The 26,819-nt window shown below is 54.1% G+C and overlaps 1 protein-coding gene across 1 annotated transcript; it reads left to right on the top strand.

The window, feature by feature from the left end:
- The first annotated feature begins 314 nt into the window (after positions 1-314).
- PEDS1 (plasmanylethanolamine desaturase 1) lies at positions 315-25,099 on the top strand. Its single transcript, XM_059036085.2, has 6 exons — positions 315-565; positions 8,632-8,751; positions 18,016-18,107; positions 19,292-19,436; positions 20,982-21,194; positions 23,622-25,099. Exons 1-6 carry the CDS (start codon positions 442-444, stop codon positions 23,741-23,743), a joined length of 816 nt encoding a protein of 271 aa, XP_058892068.1. The 5' UTR covers positions 315-441; the 3' UTR covers positions 23,744-25,099.
- The last annotated feature ends 1,720 nt before the right edge of the window (positions 25,100-26,819 follow it).

Genomic DNA, 26,819 nt, shown 5'->3' on the forward strand with positions numbered 1-26,819 from the left:
TGAAGAGACGCCCGCTTCTGGGTTCGCCGGCGCAAGACCTCGGCCCTTTGCACCGGGGGGTAAACCGAGCCCGAGGTGGGCGACGACGCTGCCCGAATTTCCGTCAGGCTGGCGACCAGGCCGGAGGCGGAGCGGGACTGGCAGGGAGGTGCCGCCACCCCACAACTTCCGCACCCAGCTGCTCCAGCTGCGGACCTGACCCCCGCGCGCCGCGGTTGGTTGCGGCCCGGAGGTCCCTGATTGGCTGACGTGTCCCCGGCGCGGGCCCCGATTGGCCGTGACGCGCGGCCGGGAGAGGCCCCCGCCGCCGCCGCAGCCGCGCCTGGGCTGGGCGGTCATTGGGCGGCGTGATATCGCCGCGGTTCCGCGGACCTACAGCTGCCGCCGCCGCCGCCGCCGCCGCCGCCAGCAGAGCGCACCGGGCTGGCCAGGCGAGTGGCTATGGCGGGCGCAGAAGACGGGCCGGGCCAGCAGCCGGAGGTCGACGAGGACGAGGCGGCGTATTGCCGGCGCTGGGGCGCGCAGCATGCCGGGGCCCGCGAGCTGGCCGCGCTCTACTCACCAGGTAGGACCTCCGGGCCCCCCTCCGGGCCTGCAGTCATCAGCCTGGGCTGCGGACAGCGACCCCGGGTCCCCTATATCGGAACCCCAGCTTCCGGCCCCGATGCAGAACTCCATCCGCGGCTTCTAACTTGCAAATAGCTCCTCTAAGTCCGGGGACCCCACCCCAGCGCCCCTTCCAAGCCCAAGGCAGAATCCCAGCCCCGGGTCTTTCTGGGCAGCTCACATCACACAGCTAGTTCCGAATCCTAGCTCGGGGTACCTGCGGCTGCAAAGAGCGCCCCTAGTCTTAGGGACCCCCCCCACCCCAGGACCCTGTCCAAGCCGAAGGCAGCCCCTCAGCCACATGCACTGCCCCCTAAAAGTCACACCCTATCCCAGGTTCCCCAGATCCAAAATTCACACGCTAGGGCCCCATCTGCACCCCAGCCAAGACCCTGGGTGCCCCAGGCAGGACCCTGAGGTAGTGACCTCAAATCTGGGCATGTCAGGCCCCCTGCTCTGGGAACCCCAACTCAGGGGCCCCCAGCTAGAGTGCCCCAGAGGCACTTCCTCCAAAGCCCCATCTTAGATTTATAGTTTCAGTCTACAGACCACCATTCCCCCACTGCATTAACTCTCATCCTATATTTTGGGATCCCCGGTGGTGAGGGCACTGCAAATCTTCCAGTTTAAGCTCCTCTCATCTACAAGCCCCAATTCCATCCGTTTCCTTCCCCCATGTAGATATATTAGCCCTCTCCATTGGGACTTGGGGGTCCCCAGACCGGACCACAACTCAGAGACCCTTGCTCTGGTTCTGCCCCAGGACAAGGTCTCTGGTTTCTTCCTGCTGGGCCTACCATTTCTGCTCCAGCAAGCACCAGCCTCCACCCCCTTCTCTGACTTCCACTTGAGCCTCAAGAATCTCATTGCCAGGCTCCAGCAGGGCAAAGTGTCCCCAGGGGTTAAGGGAAGTGCCTTTGAGAACTCCAGAGTCAAGTGACTGGGAGGCCCCTGTGCCTGGGTGTTGCCATCACATCAAGCTTTGTTTGTCAAACATTCTGACCTCTTTCCTTTTGCTAGGGGGCAACCACCATGCACAGCCCTTGCCTGGGGGGGGCATGGGTCCACTACCACTTTTGGCTTTTTTCCCTAACTGGCCTGGGTTTGCGTACCATCTCTGCCATAACTACCTGTGTGACCTTGGGCCATATGCTTTCTTGTTGAGTCCTAGATCACCGAGGCCTTTCTGGACTTGCAATTCCATGTTCTGGGTGTGACTTTTTTCATACCTGACTTGGGCACCTGGCCCAGGATACCATGGTTTCTTCAGCCTGTTCCCCCAACACCCAGCTTGTGGACCTAAAACCTCCTGTGATCCCTGGGGCAGGCTGGACTAGGCATCCTGGCTCTTCTTCTTAGCTGTGTAACCTGGGCCAAGGCACTTTCCCTTTCTGAGCCTCAGTTTCCTCACCTCTAAAATGGATACAAGATAAAGTATATCAGTTCCTTAGTACCACTGGGAGGAGGAAATGAGATCGTCTACGTTGGTGCAGTGCCTGTCATACAGTAGGCAATCCCTATATTAATCCAATAGTCTGACCCTCCCTGTGAGTCTTGGAGTACGCTGCCTCACCTCTCTGCTTCTCAGACTCACCACCTGGGAATCAAGGGTAAAGATTCAAAGCCTGCCTCCTGGGGTGTCCAGCTTTGCCCACTCAAGTAAACCCTACCCACCTTCAAGCAAATCATACCTGGGCATTCTGAGCCTCCTCAATGGACTGCCATCTTCTCATTCCACCATGATTGCATCTTTGCCCAATTCTGGTATCCCCAAGTGCCCCTCACTCTCTGAAGAGCAGCCACTGCAGGGATTTAAGGCTGCAGACAGTCTCCTGGTGCCCCAAGCCTGCAATCAGAGGCCTTATCTCCTCTTACCCTAGAGTTGGGGCAGGGCAGGGGGAGTGCCTGGAGAGGGGGAGTGAAGGAGGAAGAGACTAGTTTCTCCAAATTCCATAGACCTCCCTCTGCCTGCCTGTGTCCCTTGGCCTTGAAGAAGACCCTCAGTCTCTGGGCCTGACCTATAAAATAAGGGGCCAGGCTGAATACATATAGAGCACCCTCTTCCCAGGCCCTGTTCTAGGCTTTGGGGGCAAAGCAGTGAACAAAACAGGAAAAATGGAGCTGGCCTTTAGTAAACCCAGTAAATAAGGGAAATACCTTACTTGCCCACTGGTGGCAAGTGCTGTGGAACAAACATATAGCTAGCAGAAAAGGGAGAAGTGAAATGTTGGGGACAGTGACATTTTAGAGAGGGGGCAGTTAAGGCCTCACCGAGCAGGTGACATTTGCACAGAGACCAGAAGAGAGGGACTCCTGAAGATATTTGAGGAAGGATTGTGTCCAGACCAGGGACACAGCAAGTGCAAAGGCCCTAAGGTGGGAGCAGGCCTGAAGTCTTTGCAGGACACCAAAGAGGCCTGTGGGCTGGAATAGAGTGAGCGGGGGGGGGGGGGGGGGGGGGGGGGGGAGTAGGGAAAGTTTGTGGGTTCCAGGACTGGATTCTTGAGATTTCTGGGGCCAGTGATGGGTTGGCACCATGACAACTGGCAGCAATAATAAGGCAGTTAACAGAGTGGACGTTTGTTGAGCGCTGACTGTGTGCTGGGTACTTCCCTTATGTGCTCTCATTTCATCGTCACTGCAGTTGTCTCGGGGGCATCCTGCTATTAACTCCATTTTACAGGGGAGGGAACCGAGACCCCCGTAGCCTCCTCGTCGCCCACCCCCGACACGTGTTCTTCCTAACGCTTGTCGTGCCTGGGATTCGGCTTGCGTCGGCCCCCACCAGAGGGGAGGGTCAGCAAGGCCAGGGGCAGCATCTGTTTGGTTTGCCTGAAGTGCCTGCACCCTGTCCATCTTTAAGACTTTCCCTGGGGCTTAGCAAAGAGTGGTGACCCTGCCCACAGACAGTTAGCAGGGCCAGAGCGAGAACTGGTCGTTCTAGGTTCTAGGTTCTGTGTTCGGAATCTTTGCTCTGGAAGTGAGCCAGCCCAAGTGCGTGTGCGGGAGGGGCACCAGTGTTCCAGGTCAGCAGAGCAGCATGTGTGCAGGGCTGGCGGCAGAGACAGTGGGCCTCGCGTCGGCCGAGAGCTGTGAGTCGTGTGATCACGGCAGCCTCAGCCTGATCCCAGGGACCCTGAGTGTCTGGCCAAGGAGTGTCTGACCCAAGCACTCCCCCGGGTCCCGGGAGCCACAGAAGGTCCAGGTTTGGGGTTGCAGCACCACCCCACCCTCTGCCAGGTGCTGGCGTTTATGAAGGGTGAGTGGGCTTGGCAGGTCTACCCCAGGCTCACGGGCAAGCCTGGAGGCAAGGCAGGAGTCCAGCTTCCCGGCAGGTGCCAACTGAGTCCCACTTCTCAGGTACCTAGGCTCCAGGGGTGGACCTTGGGGGGGTCACCAGAACCCCTGTTCACCCACCTTGGCTAACTACGGATGCCCCTGCCCTGTGGGACACAGGGACTCTTAGCGTGGGGTGGGGGGAAGGTGGAGGGTGTCAGGAGTGCTGGGTGGGGGTCCTGGCCTGTAGTCCCAGAGCTGAGCCTGGATTCTGTCCCCCAAGACAGGCCTCCCTGAGGCCCCTTCCCTGGCCGGGCCTGGTCCCTGTCACGCTCCTGGCCCAGCTTTCCCTCTGTCTCCCTCCATCAGACTTGTTCTTTTTCCATTTCTTTGTCTCTCCTCTCTGGCCATACTCATGTTCTCTTTGTCGCCTTATAATCACTCCCTGTCTCTGTCTCCCTCTTCTCTCTGTTTCTCATAGGTTTTTGGTTTTTTTTTTTTTTTTTGAATTTTATTTTATTTATTTATTTTTTGTGCAGCAGGTTCTTTTTAGTGATCTACTTTATATGTATTAGTGTATACATGTCAATCCCAATCTCCCAGTTCATCTCACCACCGCCATCCTGCTGTTTCTCATCTTTCTGTGTCTCTGATTCCTGTTCTCTCCCATCTCTCTCTGTCTCTCTTCCTCTGTGTCTCTCTGGCCTCTCTACCTCCTGTCCCCCCACCTCCCTGAGGCCGAGTGTCTCCTAGTGGCCAAGGACCATCAGAAGTGCGGGTTCCAGAGCTTGTCTGACTGAAACCGGAAGAGTCGGGCCTGATACCAAGCCTTTGGCTGTGGCCTGTCCCCAGGCAAGCAGAGATGGCCTCCCCTGCACCTCCCAGCCCTCCACACACAAGCCAGGCCCCCTCCCCAGGCCAACAGGCAGTCACTACTGTCACTCAGCCCAGCCCTGATCGTGGACCCTGGCCAGGCTAGGGGCTGGCTCAGGGAAACGAGGCTCAGCACTCTGCCAGAGGTGGCCTGAGCCCTTCTGTCCTGAGGAAAGTCCTTCCCCTCCCTGGGCCTCAGTCTGCGCATTTGTGAAGCGACACCGTTTAGACCACCTGACCACGCAGTCCCTGCCAAGCTGACTGTCCATGCTGTGACTCTGGTGATTCTCGAGGGACTTTGGACAACACACTTCACCTCCCCAGGCCCTAGTTTCTCCTTCCGAAGGATGGGGCAAAGAGCCCCCAGCCCATGGCGTACGGCAGGCAAGGGCTTGTTGGGATCGTCCCTGACACTGTCCCTGGCATGTAATAGGTGCTCCGTGAAGGCCGCTTGTTATGATAGGTGTATTTTTTATGGGTCATAGTTGAGGCACTTGTTCTGCAGAAGGATCCAGGGGCCAGAGAGAGAGTTTAGATGGGAAAATATTCAGATTTTGGAACATTCTTCGTGGCAAGGGGAGAGAGCTGGGCTGTCTTTGGAATCAGGACAGCCCCAAACGTCCAGGCTAACAAGCTCAGGATCCAAACCCAGTTTTCATTTTTACCCGCTGAGCCTGTTTCCTCATCTAGGAAATTGGGATCACACAGTAACTCCCTGGAGGGACTGAGGCTTGAATGAGAGACTGAGAGACTATGCCTTGGGCTTGAAACCTCAGATGACTGCAGGGGCCTGGCCAGGACCACCACTGAGGGAAGCCACCCAGTATGAGGCTGCAGGGAGGGGAGAGGACTGGGGTCAACCAGGAGCTCTTGCCTCATGTGATGGAAGCAGGCTTGGGCTGGCCAGAGCCCTATGTTCTCAAAGGAAGTGGGAGAATAGGAATTTTGTGTGATTTTTTTTTTCCAAGTGTAGCTGATTTTTTCAAAACTAAGAGCAAAATATGACAGAGGGAGTGGGTCTGCAGCATCTCTGATGTGGGCCGCACCCTGTACCCCAGCCCATAATAGGCCTCAGTGGGTGTTAGCCATTGTTGTTCTTACTGTTACTTGATCACGTTGTTGTCCCTACAGGCTGGGCCACAGCAGATCGGTACTGAGGAATCACCTGTCCCTTACCACCACCCCTCTCGGCTTCCTGCTTCTGAGCCCCAGGTCCTGGCCACAAACAGGAGCCACAAAAGGGAAGGCCCTTCTGGGGCTGGTCATGGTGACTCCAGGTGGGGGCCCCTGGGGTGGCAGGGCCCCATGGCCCAAGGGAAACAGCCCCTGACTGTGAAGTAAGCAGCAAGGGGCTTCTGCATCTGCTGCTGTGTGATGCTGTTGGGATCCTAGCCCTTTCTGGGCCTCGGGCTCCTCATCTGTATGAGAGGGGCTGAGGGACGTGACCCTGAGCATGTCCTTTCCCACTCTGAGCTTTGGTCTTTTCACAGGGCAGCTGTTCGGATTCTGGCTCAGAGCGCAGTCTGCTGCTGTACAGCCCGGACAAGGCCCTTTCTCTCTCTCAGCCTGTTTCCCTGTCAGGAACAGTGGGACGCCTCATACTTCCTTCTCACAGTGCTTCAGTGAGGGGTGCCCAGAGACAAAGCCTGGCAGTCTTTCTCTAGGATTGTGGTTGGGAATTTGTTCATTCCACAAGCGTTTATTAAGCAACAACTATGTGCCAGGACCCTGGTGAGCAAGCCAGGCATGGTCCTAGGCCTCCTGAGTTCACGTTTTGGGAGGGGAAGACGGATGTTAGACAGGCAGTGACAGTCCCTCATGTTATGGATCCCATGTAGGGGAGGCCTGGGGGTTAAAAGAGGCATCATGGATGGCTTCCTGGAGGTGGAGGTTCCAGGTAGAGATATGTAAGAGCAGATTTGTCCTTGGGACCAGCTGCCTGAGAAAACAGTATTCCCAGGGGCCCTGTCACATGCTGTATCACCCACGTGGTCTTTTTATTTCCTTTTGCTTTAATAGTCTTTTTATTTATTTATTTATTTATTTATTTTTGGCTGTGTTGAGTCTTCGTTGCTGCACGCAGGCTTTCTCTAGTTGCGGCGAGCAGGGGCTACTCTTCATTGCAGTTCACGGGCTACTCATTGCTGTGGCTTCTCTTTTTTGTTTTTATAAATGTATTTGTTTTATTTATTTATTTTTGGCTGCGTTGGGTCTTTGTTGCTGCACGCAGGCTTTCTCTAGTTGTGGCGAGTGAGGGCTACTCTTTTTTTTTTTTTTTTTTTTTTTTTGTGGTATGCGGGCCTCTCACTGTTGTTGGCCTCTCCCGTTGCAGAGCACAGGCTCCAGACGCGCAGGCTCAGCAGCCATGGCTCACGGGCCTAGCCGCTCCGCGGCATGTGGGATCTTCCCAGACCGAGGCACGAACCGTGTCCCCTGCATCGGCAGGCGAACTCTCAACCACTGCGCCACCAGGGAAGCCCAAGGGCTACTCTTCATTGCGATGCATGGGCTTCTTATTGCGGTGGATTCTCTTGCTGCAGAGCACGGGCTCTAGGCACGCAGGCTTTAGTAGTTGTGGCACACAGGCTCAGCAGTTGTGGCTCGCAGGCTTAGTTGCTCTGCGGCATGTGGGATCTCCCTGGACCAGGGATTGAACCTGTGTCCCCTGCATTGGCAGGCAGATTCTTAACCACCGCGCCACCAGGGAAGTCCTACATTCGCAAATTTTAAGTTCACAAGGGAGTACGTGAAAAAGTCTCGACTGTATAGGTTTTTGTCCCTTTTTTCACATAAATGGCTGTTTAGCACTTTGCTGTTTGCACTTACCAGTTTGTCCTGGATGTCCCTCCATAGCCATGTATTAACAGCCACCCAGGCTTTTTTCCTGGCTACAGAGATGCCATAAACCAAATTAATTTGTCTGAGTCCCCCGGCAATGGACACAAAGGTTATTTTCAAAGTTTCTATACCTTCAATAAAGCTGCAGTGAGTGAATCAGCTTGTCTGAGCTCATGTGCTATTAAAACAGGTGCCAAGATTTAAAGAGACAATTTCACACCCACATCCTGATTGCTGGCTTCTCTTGAGAATGAGAAGGTCTGGCCTCCTTGGGCCCATACTCCCCCTTGGCAGCGGTCATCCAGTTAGTGGCTACTGCTTTAGAAAGGGCACATGTGCTGCCCACTGTCCCCACCCAGCCCACCTCACTCCTTCAAATCAGCTGCCTGGCCCCTGGAGTTTGAGACCCCTCATCCGCACTGCCTCTTCTCCCTGTGGCTGGAGCCCTGGAGAGGATAACCAAGGCCTTATTTCTCCTGAATTCCTGACTCATTCATTGCCTGGAGCCCTGCTTGATGGAGGTTGGGCAGGGTCTGAACCTCCATGATTAAAAGCTGTTTGTAGCCTCTGCCTCCAAACAATTACCTACAAAAGGGGACAGGTGATGGGATGATGACAGTTAAAAAAAGAAGCTCATTAGGATTCCTTCACATGTCTCCAAAGAGAGCCCAAAGGGGCCCGGGAGAGCAGTCTTCTGGTCCTGTCTGCCAAAGAATCAGCATGTGCAAGGCCAGCTTCATGGGCATCAGACCTGTGCACAGGGGCCTGCGCTCAGAAGGGCCCCACCAGAAAGGCTTGGTTTAACACACCCGGCCCTGGGTGTCTGAGCTTTGGCAGGCCCTTCCCCTTCTCCAGGCCTCAGTGACATCATCTGTGAAATGGGCAGGCAGTCCCTGCGTTCAGCCTGTAGTCAGCACTGCAGACTCTCAGAACACAGTCGAAGAGCCCCCATGGGCTCGGCTCTGCCTGGCTCTGATCCTTGATCCCTCAGCCTTTGCCACCCGCCGTGCACTCACCTCTCGCCTCCTCTCCCCGCAGGCAAGCGCTTCCAGGAGTGGTGCTGTGTGGTGCTGTGCTTCAGCCTCATCGCCCACAACACGGTGCACCTCCTGCTGCTGGCTCACTGGGAGGACACACCTCTCGTAATGCTGGGAGTTGGTGAGTGCCCACAGCCCTGCTGCCTGCCTCGGTTTCCCCAGGGGCCAGGGACCTACCTAGTGTCTGCGCCACTCTGATGGCGACTTACACACGTGTGTGTGTGTGTGTGTGTGTGCGCGTGTGTGTGTGTGCGTGTGTGCTTGTGTGCACACGAATGGGGTACAGGTTGTGGGAACCCTGGCTTGCATCTCAGCCAGTGGCACCTGTGTCCTTCCTGTGACCTGGGCCAAAAACCTGGGTGTCATCCTCAGTTCCTTTCTCTCCCATTCCACTCCAAAGCATCAGCAAATGCTCTTGGCTGTCCTTTCGAGATGCATCCAGCATCCATTACTGTCCACCTCTACCATCCCCTCCCTGGTCCAGCACCACCCTCCAGCCTGGGCTATGGTGGAAGCCTCCTCCCTGGTCTCCCTGCCTCCACCTCTGCCCCCCACTGTGCATTCTCCACAGGCAGCTGGGAGAGTCCCGTTGGATCCTCCGTGAAGTCACGCCACTGGCCTGTTGTCCCCTGTATACTTAGAATAAAACACCAACTCCTCAGCACAGCCTGGCCCCAGCCCCGCCTCACATCATTTCCTTCCTCTCTTCTGGCTCACCCTGCTGCCGCCACACTGGCCTCTCGCTGTGCCTCCACCGGGTACTGTCAGGCACACCCCTAGCTCAGGGCCTTTGCACATGCTGTTCCTGTGCCTGGAACTCTCTTCCAGCAGGTACCTGCGTGGTTCCCTGCCTCGTCTAGGTCACCTCCTCGGGGAGGCTCTCCCTCAGCTATAGCAGCCCTGCCATACACCATCCCTCACCCCACTCTGTTATACAGTCTGTTTCTTTATTACCTATCTCCCCCACTCAAATATCAGCTCCCTGAGAGTAGGGATTGTTGTCTGCTACTGTGCCCCCAGCCCCAAGCACAAAGCCTCACACAGTAGGTGCTCGGTAAATATTTATTGAATCAGTGAATGAATGAGCTGCAGTGTATTAGTACCTGTTGAGTGTTTTCCATCGGTCTGTCCTCACTCATCCACAGGCTGCGGGGGTGGAGGCTGCAGTTGTCATCATTTTCCAGACGAGGAGACCGAGCCTCAGAGAAGGGACTGGCCAGAGTCATACTTCAAAACGGGGAGCACGACATAGTTCTTAATCCAGTGTCTCCACTCCCAGGTCCTGGAGTGACTCAGTTCCTTCCTCTCCGCACACCGCCCCTCCCCTCTTCCTTCTAATTCAGGTGCTCATCCCCTCCCCCACCCTGGGCTCCCAGGCTGATGGGGCAGCGGCTGTGCCCTTGGTCCACCTAGCCAGCCCCAAGTGTTCAGCTTCCACAGTCGCATTAAAAGCATTCTGGTCACCTAAGCCAGTAGCGCTCAGGCCAGCTAATTGAGCCATCTGGGTCTGGAGTAGGCATAGGCATGTGCTGGGGGCTGACCAGCTGAAGGGGAAGGAGGTTAACCCATCTAGTGCCAGGGAACCTGGGCCCCGCCCACAGGAGCCAGACATGTCCCCTCTGCCCAGGGGTGAGAAGGACCTGCACCTCCAGCCTCTCTGCCTTGGAGCAGCACATTCAAGGGCAGGGATGTAGACAGTGTGAGCCCCGACGCCCCGTCTGGGCGTGGTCACGAGCAGGCCCCTACAGTCCTGGGTTCAAGTCCAAGCTCTGCCACTTCCTGGCTGTGTGGCCTTGGGCAAGTGTCAGTGCACCTCTGAGCCTTGTCTTCCACGTCTGGAAAGGGGGACTGCTCACAGCCCCTGCCTCCTAGGGCCATTGTGAGGGCAAAATGCAGGTGTGCGTAACTGCTGAGAGGGCAGCAACTGAGTAGAGGTGAGGAGGGGACACCGCCCAACATTCACTCCCCAGGGCTCAGACCTTCCGCCTCAGCTGTCAGTTTAACAGTGGATATTTCCCAAGCCTACCGTGTGCAAGCCCCATGCTGGGCTCTTTTAACTCTTGGTGGCAACTGCGTGAGGAGGGTCTGATCACCGTGCTCTGAGAGGCCAGGTGACTTGCCCGTCGCCCCTAACCCGGGCAGCAGCGGAGTCTGGGATTTCATATCCATACCTGGCCAGGGACTATGCAGCCTCCAGCTGGCACTAGGAGGAGAGGGTGTTCTAGGCAGTGGACCCAGTCTGGGCAGAGGATCAGTAGCACCAGAGCCCTACGCGTGTGTTGTGTGAACCGGGAGGGTGGGCATCCCAGGCAGGTCGCTGCCTCCCTGGTCCGTTGGGACCAGACCCAGGAGACTTCGCACCTGCCTGTGACAGCAGCTCTTCCACCCAGCACCTTTGCCTCTGGGCTGATAAGGGCAGACAGTCCCCCGATAGTGGTGTTTGCACAGTTCCTAATGGATTTAAGTAGCCACCCTGATTTGTGTGTTGACATGCCGGAAGTAAGGGCACCGTGCCAGCCTACACAGCCCACCTGCTGCTGTCTCCCAAGAGGTTCTGGTGCCCCTGGCAGGCCCCAGAAACCAAGGGAGCTAGAAGCCCTGAAAAGGTGCCCAGTTAATAAATACAGACAGATGACGCAATCCTGGGTAGCAAAGTCCAGATAGGGTAACTGGCAGGGAAGAGGAGAGGTAAGAGGTCAGGGAAGGCTCTCTGGAAAAGTGACATTTGCACAGAGACCTGAAGGAGGTGAGGGAGGGGAGGCAAACAGTTGTCCCTGGGGGTGTTCCAGGCAGAGGGAACAGCAAGTGCTGCAAAGGCCTTGAGGCTGGGGTGAGCCCTGAGCATTTGGAGGATAGAGAGGAGGCCTGTGTGGCCTTAGAGAACTGACCAAAGGAAAAGTAGTTGGTGGCAGCTGAGGGACAGCTGGGGGCAGTGGGGGCAGGTCGCGTAGGGCCTTGAAGGCCATGGTCTGGACTGGGGGTTTTATTCTACAGGCCATGAGAAGCCACTGGCGATTTTCCCACAGGGAGCTGACATCATCTCATGCTGCAGGGAGGATGGATGGGGGCAGGGAGGGCCAGAGAGGAGGTGAAGGTGGTGGCCCTGAGCCCTGTAGGGCAGTGGAGGTGGTGAAAAGTGGTCAGACTGGGTGAGCTGTGAAAGGTGAGCTCCAGAATGTGCTGTCAGGTTGGCCGTGGAGGTGAGCGGGGAGGGGTCAGTAGCCTGAACTGTGGAAGGGACCGTTAACAGCCGGGAAGAGGTTAGAGGACCCGCGTGAGGGGAGATGCTTGGGATGCCTGCCTGAGGGCCAAGGGAAGGTGTTGAGCAGGAAATTGGAAATCTGGGTATACCGAGAGTAGAGATGGTGTTTGAAGCCCAGATGCTGGCAGAGGGCCCCGGGCGGGCTGGGGCGGAGGGATTGTGTGCAGGCAGAGAAGAGGCCCGAGGCCTCCAGTGCTTGGGATGGGGCGAGGAGGAAGAGCCAGCCGAGGGGGAGGAAGGGGAACTGGGCAGGCTTGCACAGGCCGAGAGGAGAATGTGTTTCCAGAATACTCGGGGATCCACTGGGAGCAGCCAGCCAAGCAGAGCAGCAAGATGGGGCAGCGAGGGGACCACCGGATTTGGCCACGTGGAGGTCACTAGTGACCTTGACAAGGACAGTGTGAATGAGTAATAAATGAGTGGCTCCGGGGACCCCGAGCTATTTGCCGCACTTGGGGAAACTGGAGGGAAAGTGTGAGGGCTCTGAGCCGGTACCTGAAGGAGTGAGTGGGAGTTTCTAGCAGACAAATGTGGGGGGGGCAGGGGGTTCCAGGTGGGGGGCACGGTGAATGCAGAGGTCAGCAGTGAGGTCAGCACTCGCAGGGCCCCAGGTCATGGCCAGCCTCATAGGTCAGGTGCGAAGTCTCCACGGGATCTGAGCCGAAAGGTGGTAAAGACAGGCTTTGGCCTCGGGACTGTAGGGACCAGCCTTCAGCCGTGTCTGCTTCTGTCTCAGCCCCTCTGTCTCCACACCAGGCCTTGAGGTGGGCAGGGTGCGAAGAAGCCCAGCCGGGTGACCTGTGGGGAGATGGAGGCCCCGAGGGGCCCAGGGACTGTCTCAAGGTCACCTGGTGAGTCAGGGTAGCCTGGAGTGAATCATCATCTCCTGTGCTGTCACAGTGTCCTGCAGGCAGGGTGGTAACTAGGCCCAAGCTGCCCCCAGAGTGAGCCAGCCACCAGGCGCTGACACCAGCATTGGGACAAAGAAGCTTCTGTGCGCCCGCCTCCGCCACCCCTGCCCCCATTAAAGAGGACTTGGGCAGCAGGCCTGAAGGCCTGGAGTTGCTGCTGTAGAAACAGCCACCGCCCGTAGATCACAGAGCCGTTTCCTCCCTTAGGCCGGGGGAGGGCTCTGTCTCTCCAAAAATAATTCCTGACGTCTGCCTAAAGCCCACATCCCTCCCTGCTCAGCAGTCTGACAAGGCCAGGGACTTGAGGCTCAGAGACAGGAGTAATATTTAACTACTAACTGTAGCTACATTTGGGGAGCACTTACTATGTCCCAACGACCTGCATTAGCTCACTGTTATTAACTGACTGTAGTTAAGTAAGTAACATTAATATCCCCATTTCCCAGACGTGAACGTGAAGGCTCAGCAGCATCATGAATGGCCCTCGCCTTGGTCTCTGGCCACTCGCCAGCAGCCCTGACAGCCTCAGGGCAGCCCTCACCCTTCAGGTCTCCTTTCCTCCTCTGGCACGTGGGATGTGGTGGGACCTATCACAATGGACGTGCTGTGAGATAATACACGTTTTTGTTTTTGTTTTTGTTTTTTGGGGTTTTTTTTTTTGCCTTACGTGGGCCTCTCACTGTTGTGGCCTCTCCTGTTGCGGAGCACAGGCTCCGGATGCGCAGGCTCAGCGGCCATGGCTCACGGGCCCAGCTGCTCTGCGGCACGTGGGATCTTCCCGGACCGGGGCACGAACCAGTGTCCCCTGCATTGGCAGGCGGACTCTCAACCACTGCGCCACCAGGGAAGCCCAATACACATTTTTTCAAATGGACTATTTTTTAGGACAGCTTTAGATTTACAGAAGATGAGGAGATAGTACAGCGAGTTCCCATATACGCCCTGCCCCCGATTTCCCTTATTATTAACATCTTATGTTAGTATCATATGTTTGTTACAATTAATACACCAATATTGATACATCATTATGAACTAAAGTCCGTAGTTTATTCAGATGTCCTTAGTTTTTAGTTAATGTCCTTTTTCTGTTCCAGGATCCCATGCAGGATTCCACATCACATTTAGCTGTCATGTCCCTTAGCTGTGACAGTTTCTCAGGTTTTCCCTGTTTTCAGGGATCTGAACAGTTTGGAGGAGTGCTCGTATTTTGTAGGATGCCCATCTGCTGGAATTTGTCTGGTGTTTTTCTTAGTGAGTTATGTATCTTGGGGAGGAAGCGCTCAGAGGTCAAGTGCCATTTTCATCACATCGTAGCAAGGGTATGTACTATCAGCATGACTTATCACCATGATGTTGACCGTGACCACCTGGCCCAAGTGGTATTTGTCAGGTTTCTCCACTGTAAAGTTACTCTCTCCCCACCGCCCCGCTTCTGTACTGTATTCCCCTTGGAGAGAAGTCACTGTGTACAACCCATATTTAACCTGTGGGGAGTTACACACCTGATGATGCACTTTTTAACACCTTTGACAAAGCACCCCGCACACAGGAAGCACCCCAATGTCAACCGTGATCACAAAACGTTTTTCTAATATTGTTTTTATTATCACTGTTATCATCTGTAAGGATTAAATGCTTAGGACGATTAAGGAGATAAGATGTATAACCAGCTTAGGACTGGCCTTGGTACAGTTTAGGGATTAAGAGAGATAAAACGTTTAAGGTTCTGGCACAGAGCCTGGTAACTGTAAGTGCTCAATAAATGTCACGTAAAAATATATAAGTAAATAAAGGAATGGATGGATGGATAGATAGATAGATAGCTGACGTCTTTACCCTAAGAAGATGAGGACATAGATCTTCACACAGGCCTGTGAATGCATGTTCACAGGAGCCTGAGTCATCCCAGCCCCAGCCTGGGAACAACCTAGTCGTCCAAGAGCAAAACGGATAAATGCACTGTGGTACATCCAGATGGTGGAATACTACTCAGCAATAAAAAAGGATGAACTCCTGATACACACGGCCACATGGATGACTCTAGAAGCATTATGCTAGTGAAGGAAGCTAGACCCAAAAAAGCACACACCATAAGAATCAATTTGTATAAAGTTCTAGAATTGGCCAAACCAAAGTATAATTAGGGGAAGCAGATCAGTGGTTGCATGGAACAGGGGTGGGGAGGCACTTGGGGGGCTGCGTTCTCCTGAAGGCAGCACTTAGGGGCAGGATTAGTCCAAGCTGTTGGGACAGGGGCTCAAGAGGCACCTCAGCTGACCCTTCGCTGTGCAAGTGAAGACGCTGAGGCCCAGAGGGGGCACAGGGCTTGCCCAGGGTCACACAGCAATTTGGTAGCAAGAGATGAGGCCCCCCCACCCTCGATCTAGCTCCCCCTTGGCTCTTGGCCACAGTGCCTCTAGTCCCTCCTGGTAGGCGCAAGGCAGTGTGTACACAGCATCCTGTGTAGTTTGCAGTAGGAGCTCTATTAATGCCCCTGGACCTACTGAAGTACAGTTGAAGGGCATGAAAGCATGCTGGTTTTAGAGGCTGGTAGACTCACCTCTTCCCATCCCATGGCTGCCACTTAAAAGCCATGGGCCCAGGGGTGATGCTGCAACCTCCCTGAGCCCCTTTCCTCATCAGAGAAGTGGGGAAAATAAATGAAGCTGTCACCTCAGATGGTGACAAGTGCTGTGAAAGAAATAAAGCAGGGAGATGTGACAAGAGCCCCTGCCTGGGAGGAGGGCTTCGCCAGGGGGTTGGTGATGTTTGCTCTGAGCTAGAAGACTGAAGAGGAGCCAGCCACTCGGGGATCTTCAGGGAGAGGGTGGGGTGCCAGGTAGAGGAACAGCAAGTGCAAACGCCCTAGGCTTCCCCAGATTCCCCAACCCCTTCCCCAGCCCAGGGCCACCCTCCCAGCACTGTCACTAAGGAGCATGACTCCCCAGCCCTGGGCGGGGCCTTGTGTGCACTGGCCTTCGAGCCCTGCCAAGCCCTCCCCTCTCCCCAACCCAGCCACCCATGCAGTGTCACCCCCTTCCCCGCCCTGTCCTTTGGCTTCTGCATGCCAGGAGGTGCTGTATGTCTCCACCTGGCGGCCCACTTGTCACCAGGAACTTGCGATGTATGCAGCTGTATCTCCCCTGCCCCCCCGCCATCCCTCCCATGTTTGGCATATGTGGGGTGGATGCTCCAGGGCCTCTGGAAAGGCTTCATTCACAGCCACCCCTAACTCGGGCCCAGACACCAGAGCTGCACGTCCACGGTGACCCACACACTCACGCTTGCTCCCTCGCTCATGAGTCCTGCTCTCCAGGGAGGCATCTAGGGGATTTTCTCAGCCTTCACAGTACCTCAGGGCCCTGGTCCCCTGTCACCAAGGGGCTATGGGACCTAGCAGAACTCGAATAACCTTTAAATGGCCCAGCTGGCCCTTGGACAACCAGTTCCCACGGAGAAACTGAGTCTGGGAGGGGAGGAGGGAGTTGCCTGAAGTCACGTGACCCAGTGAGCTGCATTTACCAGCACTTAAAACTGCATTTGTTTTGTGTATTTGTTTACAGCTTCCTCCCCCCACCCCCACCCCCCATATCTCTGTCCCAACGACGTGAGCTCAATGTCTGATGCACCTCTGGCTCTAGAGCTTGGCACACAGTAGGTCCTCACGGAATGTCGCTTGATAGACTAAATGACTGAATAACAACAATAATAACATATATTGAGGGCTCACTATGTGCCCCACACTGTACTTAATACATTGATTCATTCAACGAATGTTTACTGAACCATATTATGTGCGAGGAATTGGAATGTAGCCATAAACGCAAGACTAAAATCCCTGACTTTTGTGGAGCTGATATTCTTGTAGGGGAGACAGTAAACAAACAGAAATGATGCCCGAGGTGATAGGTGCTCGGAAAAGAAGATAGGTGCTAGGAAATGCTGGAAGGTGGGAATGCTTACAATTTTAGATCAACTGTCCCCGGAGGACCTTTGAGGCAAAGATCTGAAGGAAGTGAGGGAGTGAGCTGTGTTACGAAGGAATGTTCCAGCAGAGTGAAGAGCAAATGCAGAGACCCAGGGGCATGTAGGGGGGTGTAAGGGAAGGGGAATATGCCAGTAGGGCTGAGACACGGAGGGGAGCGTGATGGGGGTGGCACTGGTGTGTTACCTTGGGCAGCTTGCTGGCCACTCCACCTCGGTTTCCGCATGTGGACAGTGTCGTGGTGCATCCTGCTGTGTTATATTTGGACCCCAAGGCAGTTAAGAGCCCACCTCTGCCACTTGCCATCTATGCGAACCCAGTCTAGTTATTTCTGTTCTTCAAGCCTCAGTTTCCGCCTCTATAAAGTAAAAATAAAAATGGTATAAACTTCTAACAGATTGTGAGAATTCGTTAAGATCAAGCATGTAAAGCACTTGTGTCTGGCACTGAGAAAGTGCTCGACAAATGGTAGCTGCTGTGGTTTTTTTAATCATCATCATCCACATCCATCTAGAGGAAACTGGGGCACAGAGAGGTTGAGTAAAATGCCCAGTGTCACACAGCTAGTGAGTGACAGCTGGAATGTGAGTCCAGATGTAACAGCACTTAACCTCTGTATTATACTGAACCCTCAAGTGAGCGAATGGTTTGCGGGTCTCTGAGGGGACTCCACTCCAGTTCTGAACAAATTCAGAACGAAGACAAGGAAAAGGTTGCTGGAGGCCAAATTATCACACTTAACCGTTGATAAAAGTTAGGTTGCGGGGAATGTGGCTTCCATGTGGACCTAAGGTACTTCCCGACACCAAACCCCAGAAGGACATTTTCATCTGGTTACCAGCAGCACTGGGGCAGAGTGGGCTTCCCTACATGGGGCGAGTGGGGGTCAGAAAGGGACAGTTGGCTCCTAATGGGGAAAGGTTGGGCTGATCTGAGCATGCCCGGTTTACTCTCTCCAGACTCACCGAGCAAATGAGGCCCCACATCTCCCTGGGGAAGAGCAAGCAAAGGGACAGATTGAGGCCAGGAATGTTATTCCTGAGACTCCATTCACAGGCAACAGTGTCCCAAGTAGAGAAGGGACACCTTCTGCCCCAACAAATGAGTGAATGAGTGAGCAAGCAAACAAGTGAGTGACTTCCTGATTTGGGGTGGGGAGTGGGCAGGGATATCCCTCTTGTCCACCGCCCCCCCACCACCCCCGGCTCATGCTCTCCTTGTCTGCAGTTGCAGGGGCTCTCATTGCTGACTTCTTGTCTGGCCTGGTGCACTGGGGAGCCGACACCTGGGGCTCCGTGGAGCTGCCCATCGTGGGGAAGGTGCGTACGTTGACCCAGCTCCTCCTCCCGGAGGAGGTTGGGCTGTCTGACCTTGGGTGAGTCCCCTTTCCTCTCTGAGCCTGTTTCCCTGTCTGAAAGATGGGAACTGTGGTGCCAGCCTGACCCCCGTGCCCCTCCTCCAAGACTAGAACCAGAATCCCCTGGGATTTTCTGGAAGCATCAGGCGTGGGACAGAGAGCTTTGATACACGTCCACCTCACCGGAACCCCTTGAATTTGGGGTCCACACCACATCTTATTCTCCTTTGCCTGCCCTGCTACACCTCACCGTTTTCGTTGAACTTTATCTTGAGTCAGTCTGACTTTTTTGATTGTGGTAGAAAATCTGGTACAAACTTAACCAAAGAAAGGTACTGATTCTTGTAATGAAAATTTTAGGAGTAGAGCCAAATTGGGGCATGGCTGGGTCCAGTGGGACAGACAGACCGTATTCTGCACTCAGTCCCTCTCCATGTCTGTCTCTGCTGGCTCCACTCTCGTGTAGGCTTTCCCCTGTAAGGTGGCCAGGTTGGCTCACAGCTGCCTAGACTTCCATCCTCCCAGCTCAGTGCCCCCAGTAGAAGAACTCCCCTTTCCCATAGTTTCGGCCAGAGTCCCATGGCTCATTCCCATCGGCCCAGCTTGGATCACACTCCCATCCTTCATCCAGTCACGGTGGCCAGAGGGATGGGGTGCTCTGATTGGCCAGGCCGGGGTCCCATGCTCACTCTTAACTAGGGGGCAGGGGAGTCAGCCCATTGGAACAGCTGGTACTAAAAGAAGAAGGGGAGGCTTTTACCGGAAGGAGGGGCCTGGACGTTGGAAAGAAGGAAAGGGTCCTGCCTGTCACTGGGAGGGGCCTCCTCAACTGTCTTAGGGTAGGAAAGGAGGGTGGAGATTGCCTCCCAAACCCCCCCATAGCCCAGGTCAGGTGACTGAGGCCCACAGGGGGGCAGTACCAGCCCAAGGTCCCCACCAGGTCATTTCGACCCATCTCGCGCTAAAGCTGTTAGACCCAGACCCTGAAGGCTGGGTGGGTCTGTAGCAGTGGCGTGGTGGGACAGCATCTCAAAGCCAAGGAGGTGAGCCCGCACGGAGTGTGTGCAGGAGGTCGGGGAGAGTGGCTTACCACCATAGGCTGACTGGCCAGATGGATCCCCTCTCCCGCCCCACTACCCCACCCAGGCTTTCATCCGGCCATTCCGGGAGCATCACATCGACCCAACAGCCATTACGCGGCACGACTTCATCGAGACCAACGGGGACAACTGCCTGGTGACGCTGCTACCGCTGTTAAACATGGCCTACAAGTTCCGCACCCAGAGCCCAGGTAAGAGTGCCCCCTGGTGGGCCTTCAGGGAGCCATCGGGGACAGGCACACACGCACCCCTCCCATGAGCCTCCTGTACCTTGTGTGTGTGTTTGGCCCCTCACAGTGTTAGAAAAATTTTTAGTTTCCCTCATGTAAAATTGGGATATTTGACCTAAAGATCTGTGTTTCCAGCTTCTCTTGAACAATCCGATCTGGCCACCCTGGGTCTTTGTTCCCACTTGGCTGTACTGGGCCAGACCTGAGCTGCAGGGGCCCCCCCTTAGACAGAGATGCACTCTCTCCACTTTGCCACAGTCCCCACTACTCCCTGCTGTCCAATGCCTGGCCTGCCTTGCTCATTTGAATTACCTCCCTGGCCCTGAGGGCTTCTGGTTTTGCTGCCTGGGCTTAGTGGAAAGAGTATATGTAGCCTGCCAACCCAGTCCTGAGCTCAGACCTCTGCCCTGCCTATCTGGGGGAGGAAACTTGTGCCAAAGCAAGTCACTTCCCCTCTCTGAACCTCAGCGACCTCATCTGTCAGGTGGGGGATGAGTCCTTCCCCTGTGCCAGATCCTGTTCTAACAGTTTGATACGGTGCTGATCTTTAGAGCAGCCCCACTGCAGGGAGATGTGATGAATGTCAGTGGTGTTGGGGTTGCTGCCCCGCCCACCTCCTCTTCCCCGGTGGAGGCACCCATCCCCCAGCTGCTATGAGCATCCAGCTGCCCCTTCTGAGAACTGCCAGGGCAGGTCCCGCCTCTTCCCTTGGGATAAGCCTGAAGCCAGTGACAAAAAAAAAAGCCTGCAAAAGCCAGCCCGCTGGCCCCTGAGCCGGACCAACTCTATGGAGTCATTAACATTTCAGACCCTACCCCCACCCCACCAGGATCAGGCTGAGACAAGACTCCCCCCACCCCATCTTTGCTTAACTCTTCCCCTGCCCTGTCCTGCTTTCCTCACTCCCTCAGATGTTTTTCCAGAAGAGAGGATCTTCCTCTCCCCCCACCCCCCCAGTCAGATAACTCATGTGTACATGAATCCTTGTCTCAGGCTCTGCTTCTGGGGAACCTGGACAAAGACTTATTCTCATTTCGTTGTTGAGGAGCTTGAGACTCAAAGAGGTAGAGTCGTTGACCCAAGTTCATACAGTTAAGAAATGTCAGAGCAGGGGGGATATCCCTGGTGGTCCAGGGGTTAGGACTCCGCGCTCTCACTGCCAAGGGCCCAGGTTCAATCCCTGGTCGGGGAACTAAGATCCCACAAGCCGCACAGTGTTGCCGAAAAAGAAAAGAAATGTCAGAGTAGGGATCTGCACCCAGCTCTGCCTCATTCGAGAGCCCACATTCTTAACTATTACCTATGCTTATTCCATTCGGCCCACTGAGCAGAAGGGGAGACTGAGGCCCAGAGGGGAGTCTGAGCTTGCCCGAGTCTAGTTGGGAGGTTGGAAAGAGGCCTGGGTGCTATCCTGGGACGGGAGCTGGGCCAGGCTGGCAGTAGGCCCCCACCCTGTGGATAGCTGTATGGGGCCTATGGTCACCCCCCCCTCTACCCACGCTGCAGAAGTCCTGGAGCAGCTGTACCCCTGGGAATGCTTCGTCTTCTGCCTGATCATCTTCGGTACCTTCACCAACCAGATCCACAAGTGGTCACACACGTACTTTGGGCTGCCGCGCTGGGTCGTCCTCCTGCAGGACTGGCATGTCATCTTGCCTCGTAAACACCATCGCATCCACCACGTCTCACCCCACGAGACCTACTTCTGCATCACCACAGGTGCGGCTATAGGGTAGCATGGAATGGGCTGCCCCCACTCTGACTGCAGCTCCATCCTTAGGATCAAGGGGCACAGGTCACAGTGGGAGGTGGTGCAGTCCTGCAGGAACATTCTCTCAGAACACACATTTCTTGAGCATCTTCTACGTGCCAGGCACTCTTCTAGGTGCCAAGGACACAGCAGTAAACAAGACAGACACACACACACACATACCCCCTTCATGGAGTTGTGATTCCAACCACCCATCCATCCAGCAGATATTTATTGAGCACCTACTATGTGCCATAGCACTGAACAAAACGGGCAAAAATCCCTACCTTTTATAGCATTCATATTCTAAAAGGGGACATTCCAAGCACTAAAAAACAAGTACTATATCTGATTGTCCTAACTGCTATGGAGGAAAATAATGCAGAGGGTAGGAGAGGGAAATGGGGAGCCTCACCCTTTAAATAGGGTGGTCATGGAAGGCCTTGCTGAGAAGGTGACATTTGAACTGAGGGAGGAGAGAGTCATGCAGATCTGGAGGAAGAGCTCTCCAGGCAGCAGGAGCAGTAGGTGAAGGGCCTTGGAGGCAGGATCCACATGCCTGGTTTGTTTGAGGAGCAGCAAGGAGGCTAGCGTGGCTACAGTGAGAGGCGTGAGGGGTAGAAGGGGTGGAGAGATGGCAGAGTCCAGGTGTGAGAAATGCTGTGAGGGCGAACAAAGCAGGTTGAAGGGGGCGTAGCTGTTTATAAAGGAGATCAGAAATCTGGAAAAAGTTGGGGGGGGGGTCCCTGCAGATAAATAGGGACAGATCAGTCCAGGCAGAGGGAACAGCAAGTACACAAAGGCCCTGCGGCAGGAATAGGTGACCCAGGAGTAGTAAGGAGGTCCACACGATGTTGGTAGTTAATGGGCCAGTGCCAAAGACGTGAGTTGAGGTGAGGCGACCAGGTTTTCCAGGGCCAGCTGGGTATCTTTTTAAGGTTAAGTACACCACACATGCTGTTAAGTCAGACCAACGTGGGTTCAGCCTTCAGCTCCTCCATATGTGACTTGAGGAGGCTCACAAGCCTCCCTGGTTATCGTTTTTCTCATTCACAAGATAGGGCTACAGCTACCTCCTTCACATACCACCTCCCAGGGCTGGGGTGTGAGTGGTAAGGCGGCAGATGCAAAGTGCTTGGCACATAGTAGGTACTCAGTAAGCTATAGCTACTGGTTTGGGGGCAGGGGTTGGGGTGTTTGGTTTGGTTTTGGGGGGTTGTTTTGTTTTTGTTTCTTGGGGTTTTTTGCCTTTCTGGAAGCAGAACTGAGAGCCACAAAAAAACATTTTTTGTACACCCTAAAGTCATGCTTTCTAGGAGCAGTTGGAGGGGTTAGAATTTAGGCTGTTGTGGAGATCATTTAACTGCTCAACCAGAACTGGGATCAATCTTGGCTTGGCCATATACTAATTGGGAAACTCCCCTCCAAGGCTCAGTCTTTTGTTTTTAAATTAATTAATTTTATTTTTGGCCACGTTGGGTCTTCGTTGCTTTGTGTAGGCTTTCTCTAGTTGCGAGCAAGCGGGTGTTACTCTTCATTTTGGTGCGCAGGCTTCTCTTGTGGAGCACGGGCTGCAGGTGCGCGGGCTTCAGTAGTTGTGGCTCATGGGCTCTAGAGTGCAGGCTCAGTAGTTGTGGCGCACGGGCTTAGTTGCTCCACGGCATGTTCATCTTCCCGGACCAGGGCTTGAACCTGTGTCCCCTGCATTGGCAGGCGGATTCCTAACCACTGCGCCACCAGGGAAGTCCCCAAGACTCAGTCTTCTCATGTGGAAAGTGGGACTAATAATAGTATCTACTTCAAGGGTCAGGTGGTAGACTGTAATACAGATTAAATAAGATTATGAGCACTGTTCATTGAGCACCTACCATATGCCAGGCATCATCCTAGGCAGTAGGATCAACAGTGACACAACATGAGGTTCTACTGTTCGGAGCTGACATTCTAGTTGGGAGTTGCGGTTAAAAACCAACACAAAACAGGGAGGTGACGAATTAATGAGAATGGTTACAGGTTATCATAAAAGCTGTAAAGAAATAAGAAAGGGTGACGTCACAGGACTGGAGCACTGCTAAGCGGTAGTCAGGGAAGGCTTCCTGGAAGAGGCAGCATTAGAGCCAAATGATAAGAAACACTGCCTCCATGCCTGGCATATAGTAAGCACTCAATAAGAAGGTGAATGAGGGGATGAAGGCATGTCTGAGCAGCCCCTAAACCCATTGGTGGGAAGCCCCTGTCCCAAGATTCCTCGGTCAGTCCTTGTCCCCTGCCCCCTGCAGACTTAACTCTCAGTTCCTCCCCTGCCCGAGGCAGGGCCAGTTCTCTCTCTACGTCCTCTCACTGCTGCTCTCCTATTCAACCCCTCCACACACCCTCCTGCCCTGTTTCCACTGCAGGCTGGCTCAACTACCCTCTCGAGAAGATGGGCTTCTGGAGACGCCTAGAGGACATTATCCAGGGCCTGACAGGCGAGAAGCCTCGGGCAGACGACATGAAATGGGCACAGAAGATCAAATAACTTCTCCGGGCCACCACCTCGTTGCCAACCTTACCCAGCTCCCCCAAGCCGAAGCCATCTGCCAAATTCCAGCCTCCTTGCGCTGGCCCCTCCAGGTGGAGAGGACACCTCCTGGGCTGGGCCCGGGCACCCCCAACCCACCCCTTGTGTCACAGAATACTTGAGCCACTGATTTTTTTCATTTCCTTTTTTTCCATTTTCTTTCCTTGACCCCTCCCCAGCCACCTGAGCTGCTCTGTCTGCCAAACCTGACTCTGCAAAAAAAAAAAAAAAAAAAAAGAGCCCCACCCTGCCAGCCACCCCTTGGGTTGAGGAGAAGTTCACCAACTCCCCACATTCCCACCACCCCTTGCCCCACTGGGCAGCCCTTCAGCGTGGCTGGTATTGGGGCACTGAGTCGTCTGTTCCTCTTTGCCCTCAGTGGTCTAGGAGCCCCCAGGCACACCTAACTGTCCCTGGAGCATTACCCTGCCACGGACCTGCAGACTGACCCCCAAGGCCTGGGTGGATAGACAGCCCCAGTCACCACCTTCAGCCTAGCTTGTCCACCCAAGGATGGCAAAGTGCAGCAAGGGTCTGGGGGCAGCTGGCCAGATGAGGCTGGAATTTCCTGATCAAGTCTGGACCCCCTTCTTCCCCATCCCTCCCCCATCTGCCCATGTGATTCCAGCCAGAGCTGATGCTTCTAATCGGAGGATGTCTTTGAAGGGCACAGCCCCTGCAGAGGGTCTTGGTCCTTTGGAAGGGGACACAGTGTCCCCTCTGGCCGGGGGTATGTCAGAGAAGGAAGAGTGGGGCTTTTTTGTTTCGGTTATTTTTTTTTTAACGGTGCTTGCTTGTTTAATGTAAATAATAGAAAGCCTTAATATCTTTTCTGTAACACGGAGTAATATTTTAATGTCATGTTTTGGATGTACATAATATATTTATAACAAAGCAGCAAGAGTCTGCTTAACCTCGGCTGCCTGGTATTTCCTAGTTGGCTGGGGGAAGGGAAGTAAGGAGCCTGGAGGGTGAGGCCCCACCCCTACCCTATTCCCAGCTTCCCTCGCAATGCTGGGCTAAGGATGAGGTTTTTGTCATCTAAGACAGTGAATCAGTGTTGACATCTGCTCCAAACACTTTTGGGAGGGACCCGTGATTTGGTGAGGAATGGTCTTCATGCAGGAAATCATGGTGATAGAGTAACAAAGGCTGATCCCTATTGGTGAATTCCTTTGGCAAATGTTTATTGGCACCTAATGTGTGCCAGGCTCTGGCCTGGACACTGGGGCATGGAAGTGAACAAACAAACAAGGACTTACCCTGATGGAGCTGACCTCCTGGGGAGAGAGACAATAAACTTAAATAAATGCACATGGACATTCAGATGGTGATTTGTAAAGAAAATCAAACATCTTGGGATTACATCAGAAAGGTAGGCTGAGGCTGCTTTGGCAGGGTGGTCAGGGAGGGCCTCTCTGAGGAGGTGACATCTGAACTGAGACCTGGAGGAGGAGATGGAACCAGCTGGGGAAAGAACTGGAGGGAAAGCCTTCCTGGCTGGACAAGTGCAAAGGCCCTGAGGCAGGAACAAACCTGGGGTTTTTAAGAGAGTGTGGCTGGATGGGAGTGAGCAAGGGGAAGATGAGGTTTGAAAAATAGGAACTAGTTGTATGGAACCTCACAGACAGGCAAGTGGGGAGACTGGACATTTTAAACGAGTATCTTGTTCATTTATTCATTGAACAAATATGAGGCATTTCCTTTGTGCCAGGCACTGGGATTCAGTAGTGAACACAACAGATTTACAATCAATATCTACTCTGGGCTAGATAGTTTCTATAATATTAACCAGGAAAAACAAAAACTTGTTGGGGACAGAGAAATGATAAAAGACTCTTCAGAGCAGTCACAGATGAAGTTTTTTTTAACGTGACCCATAACTTCATTTTAAAGTTTGCTCACCACTGGACTTGATTTTTAACTGTCTGAGGGGACCACAAAAGGAAGGGGTATTAGAATTCTTCAACTCTAAATGACAGAAACCATAACTTAAGCCAAAATTAATAGCTAAAGTAATTTTATTAACTCATATAACTGAAAAGGTCAGAGGTGTTTCTGACTTAAGGTTTGGCAGGCCCCAGGGGCTCACATGATTCATCAGAACTTGGTCTCTGTCTAACTCTGTTTTTCTCTTGAGTTGAGACTTGACATTGGACCAGCTCAGCACCTCAATAGAAAAAGTCTCCCTTCCCAGCAGCTGCAGCAAAAGCCCCAGGGCAGGCTCTTATTGGCCTGGATTGGGTCATGTGCCTGTCCCTGAACCAGCTCTTTGGGGTGGTAGTGAAGTGTTCTGATTGGCCAGGGCTGAAATATCCACCTGGAGTTGCAGGAGTGGGATCAACACTTTCCAAGTCACAGGATGAGAGGAGGGGGGCGATGGTTCCCAAAAGAAAACTTAAGGTGCAGTGGGTGGGGCAGACAGCCAAAATCAGCACCAGGTAAGCAGCCTTGGGGCTGCAGGGGTTGCTTTCCTATTCCCAGGCTTTGCTGGGCGTATATTTCTAGGCCCTACCAATGTTTTAGTTCCCCCAGAAGCCAGCAAGAACAAACAGCCTGAGTCCAGAGAGGTGAAGTGACTTGCCCAAGACCACACAGCTAGTGAGGCAGAGCCAGGCCTCACACTCAGACCATCTTGCTGCTCCTGAATCCCAGGGACTGGAAAAATACTTTTCAAAACCAGAGGGACATATGTTTTGGGTCAGGTCTGGGAAAGTTGGGGTCATTTGTGAGATGGGAATATTCCCAAAAGTCCCGTCCCTATTGAGGGCCAGGCAACAGGAAATACTAATACCTACTGAACACTTAACTACAGGCCAGACGTGGAGAGCTCCGTGCATGGGTCCCCTCAAGCAGTCCCTGCAGCTCTGAGAGGTGAGTACACTTAGCCCAATTTTTTCCAAATGAGGAAACAGGCACAGAGGTCAAATAACATACCAAACGTCACACAGATGGTAGGTAGCAGGGCTGGAATCTGAGCCCTGATCTAACGCTGAGCTCTAGCAGCTTTCACACGCACCTGCAGCCCCAGTGG

This window comes from Kogia breviceps, chromosome 14 (genome assembly GCF_026419965.1).
Source record: "Kogia breviceps isolate mKogBre1 chromosome 14, mKogBre1 haplotype 1, whole genome shotgun sequence".
NCBI classification, from domain to species: Eukaryota; Metazoa; Chordata; class Mammalia; order Artiodactyla; family Physeteridae; genus Kogia; species Kogia breviceps.

What these genes read in the sequence shown, in the direction of transcription:
- PEDS1 (XM_059036085.2), top strand. Translation starts at nt 442, where the DNA reads ATGGCGGGCGCAGAAGACGGGCCGGGCCAGCAGCCGGAGGTCGACGAG. An exon ending in AGCTGCCCATCGTGGGGAAG is followed by an intron (nt 18,108 to 19,291) that starts GTGCGTACGTTG and finishes TACCCCACCCAG; the next exon opens with GCTTTCATCCGGCCATTCCG. An exon ending in CTACTTCTGCATCACCACAG is followed by an intron (nt 21,195 to 23,621) that starts GTGCGGCTATAG and finishes TTTCCACTGCAG; the next exon opens with GCTGGCTCAACTACCCTCTC.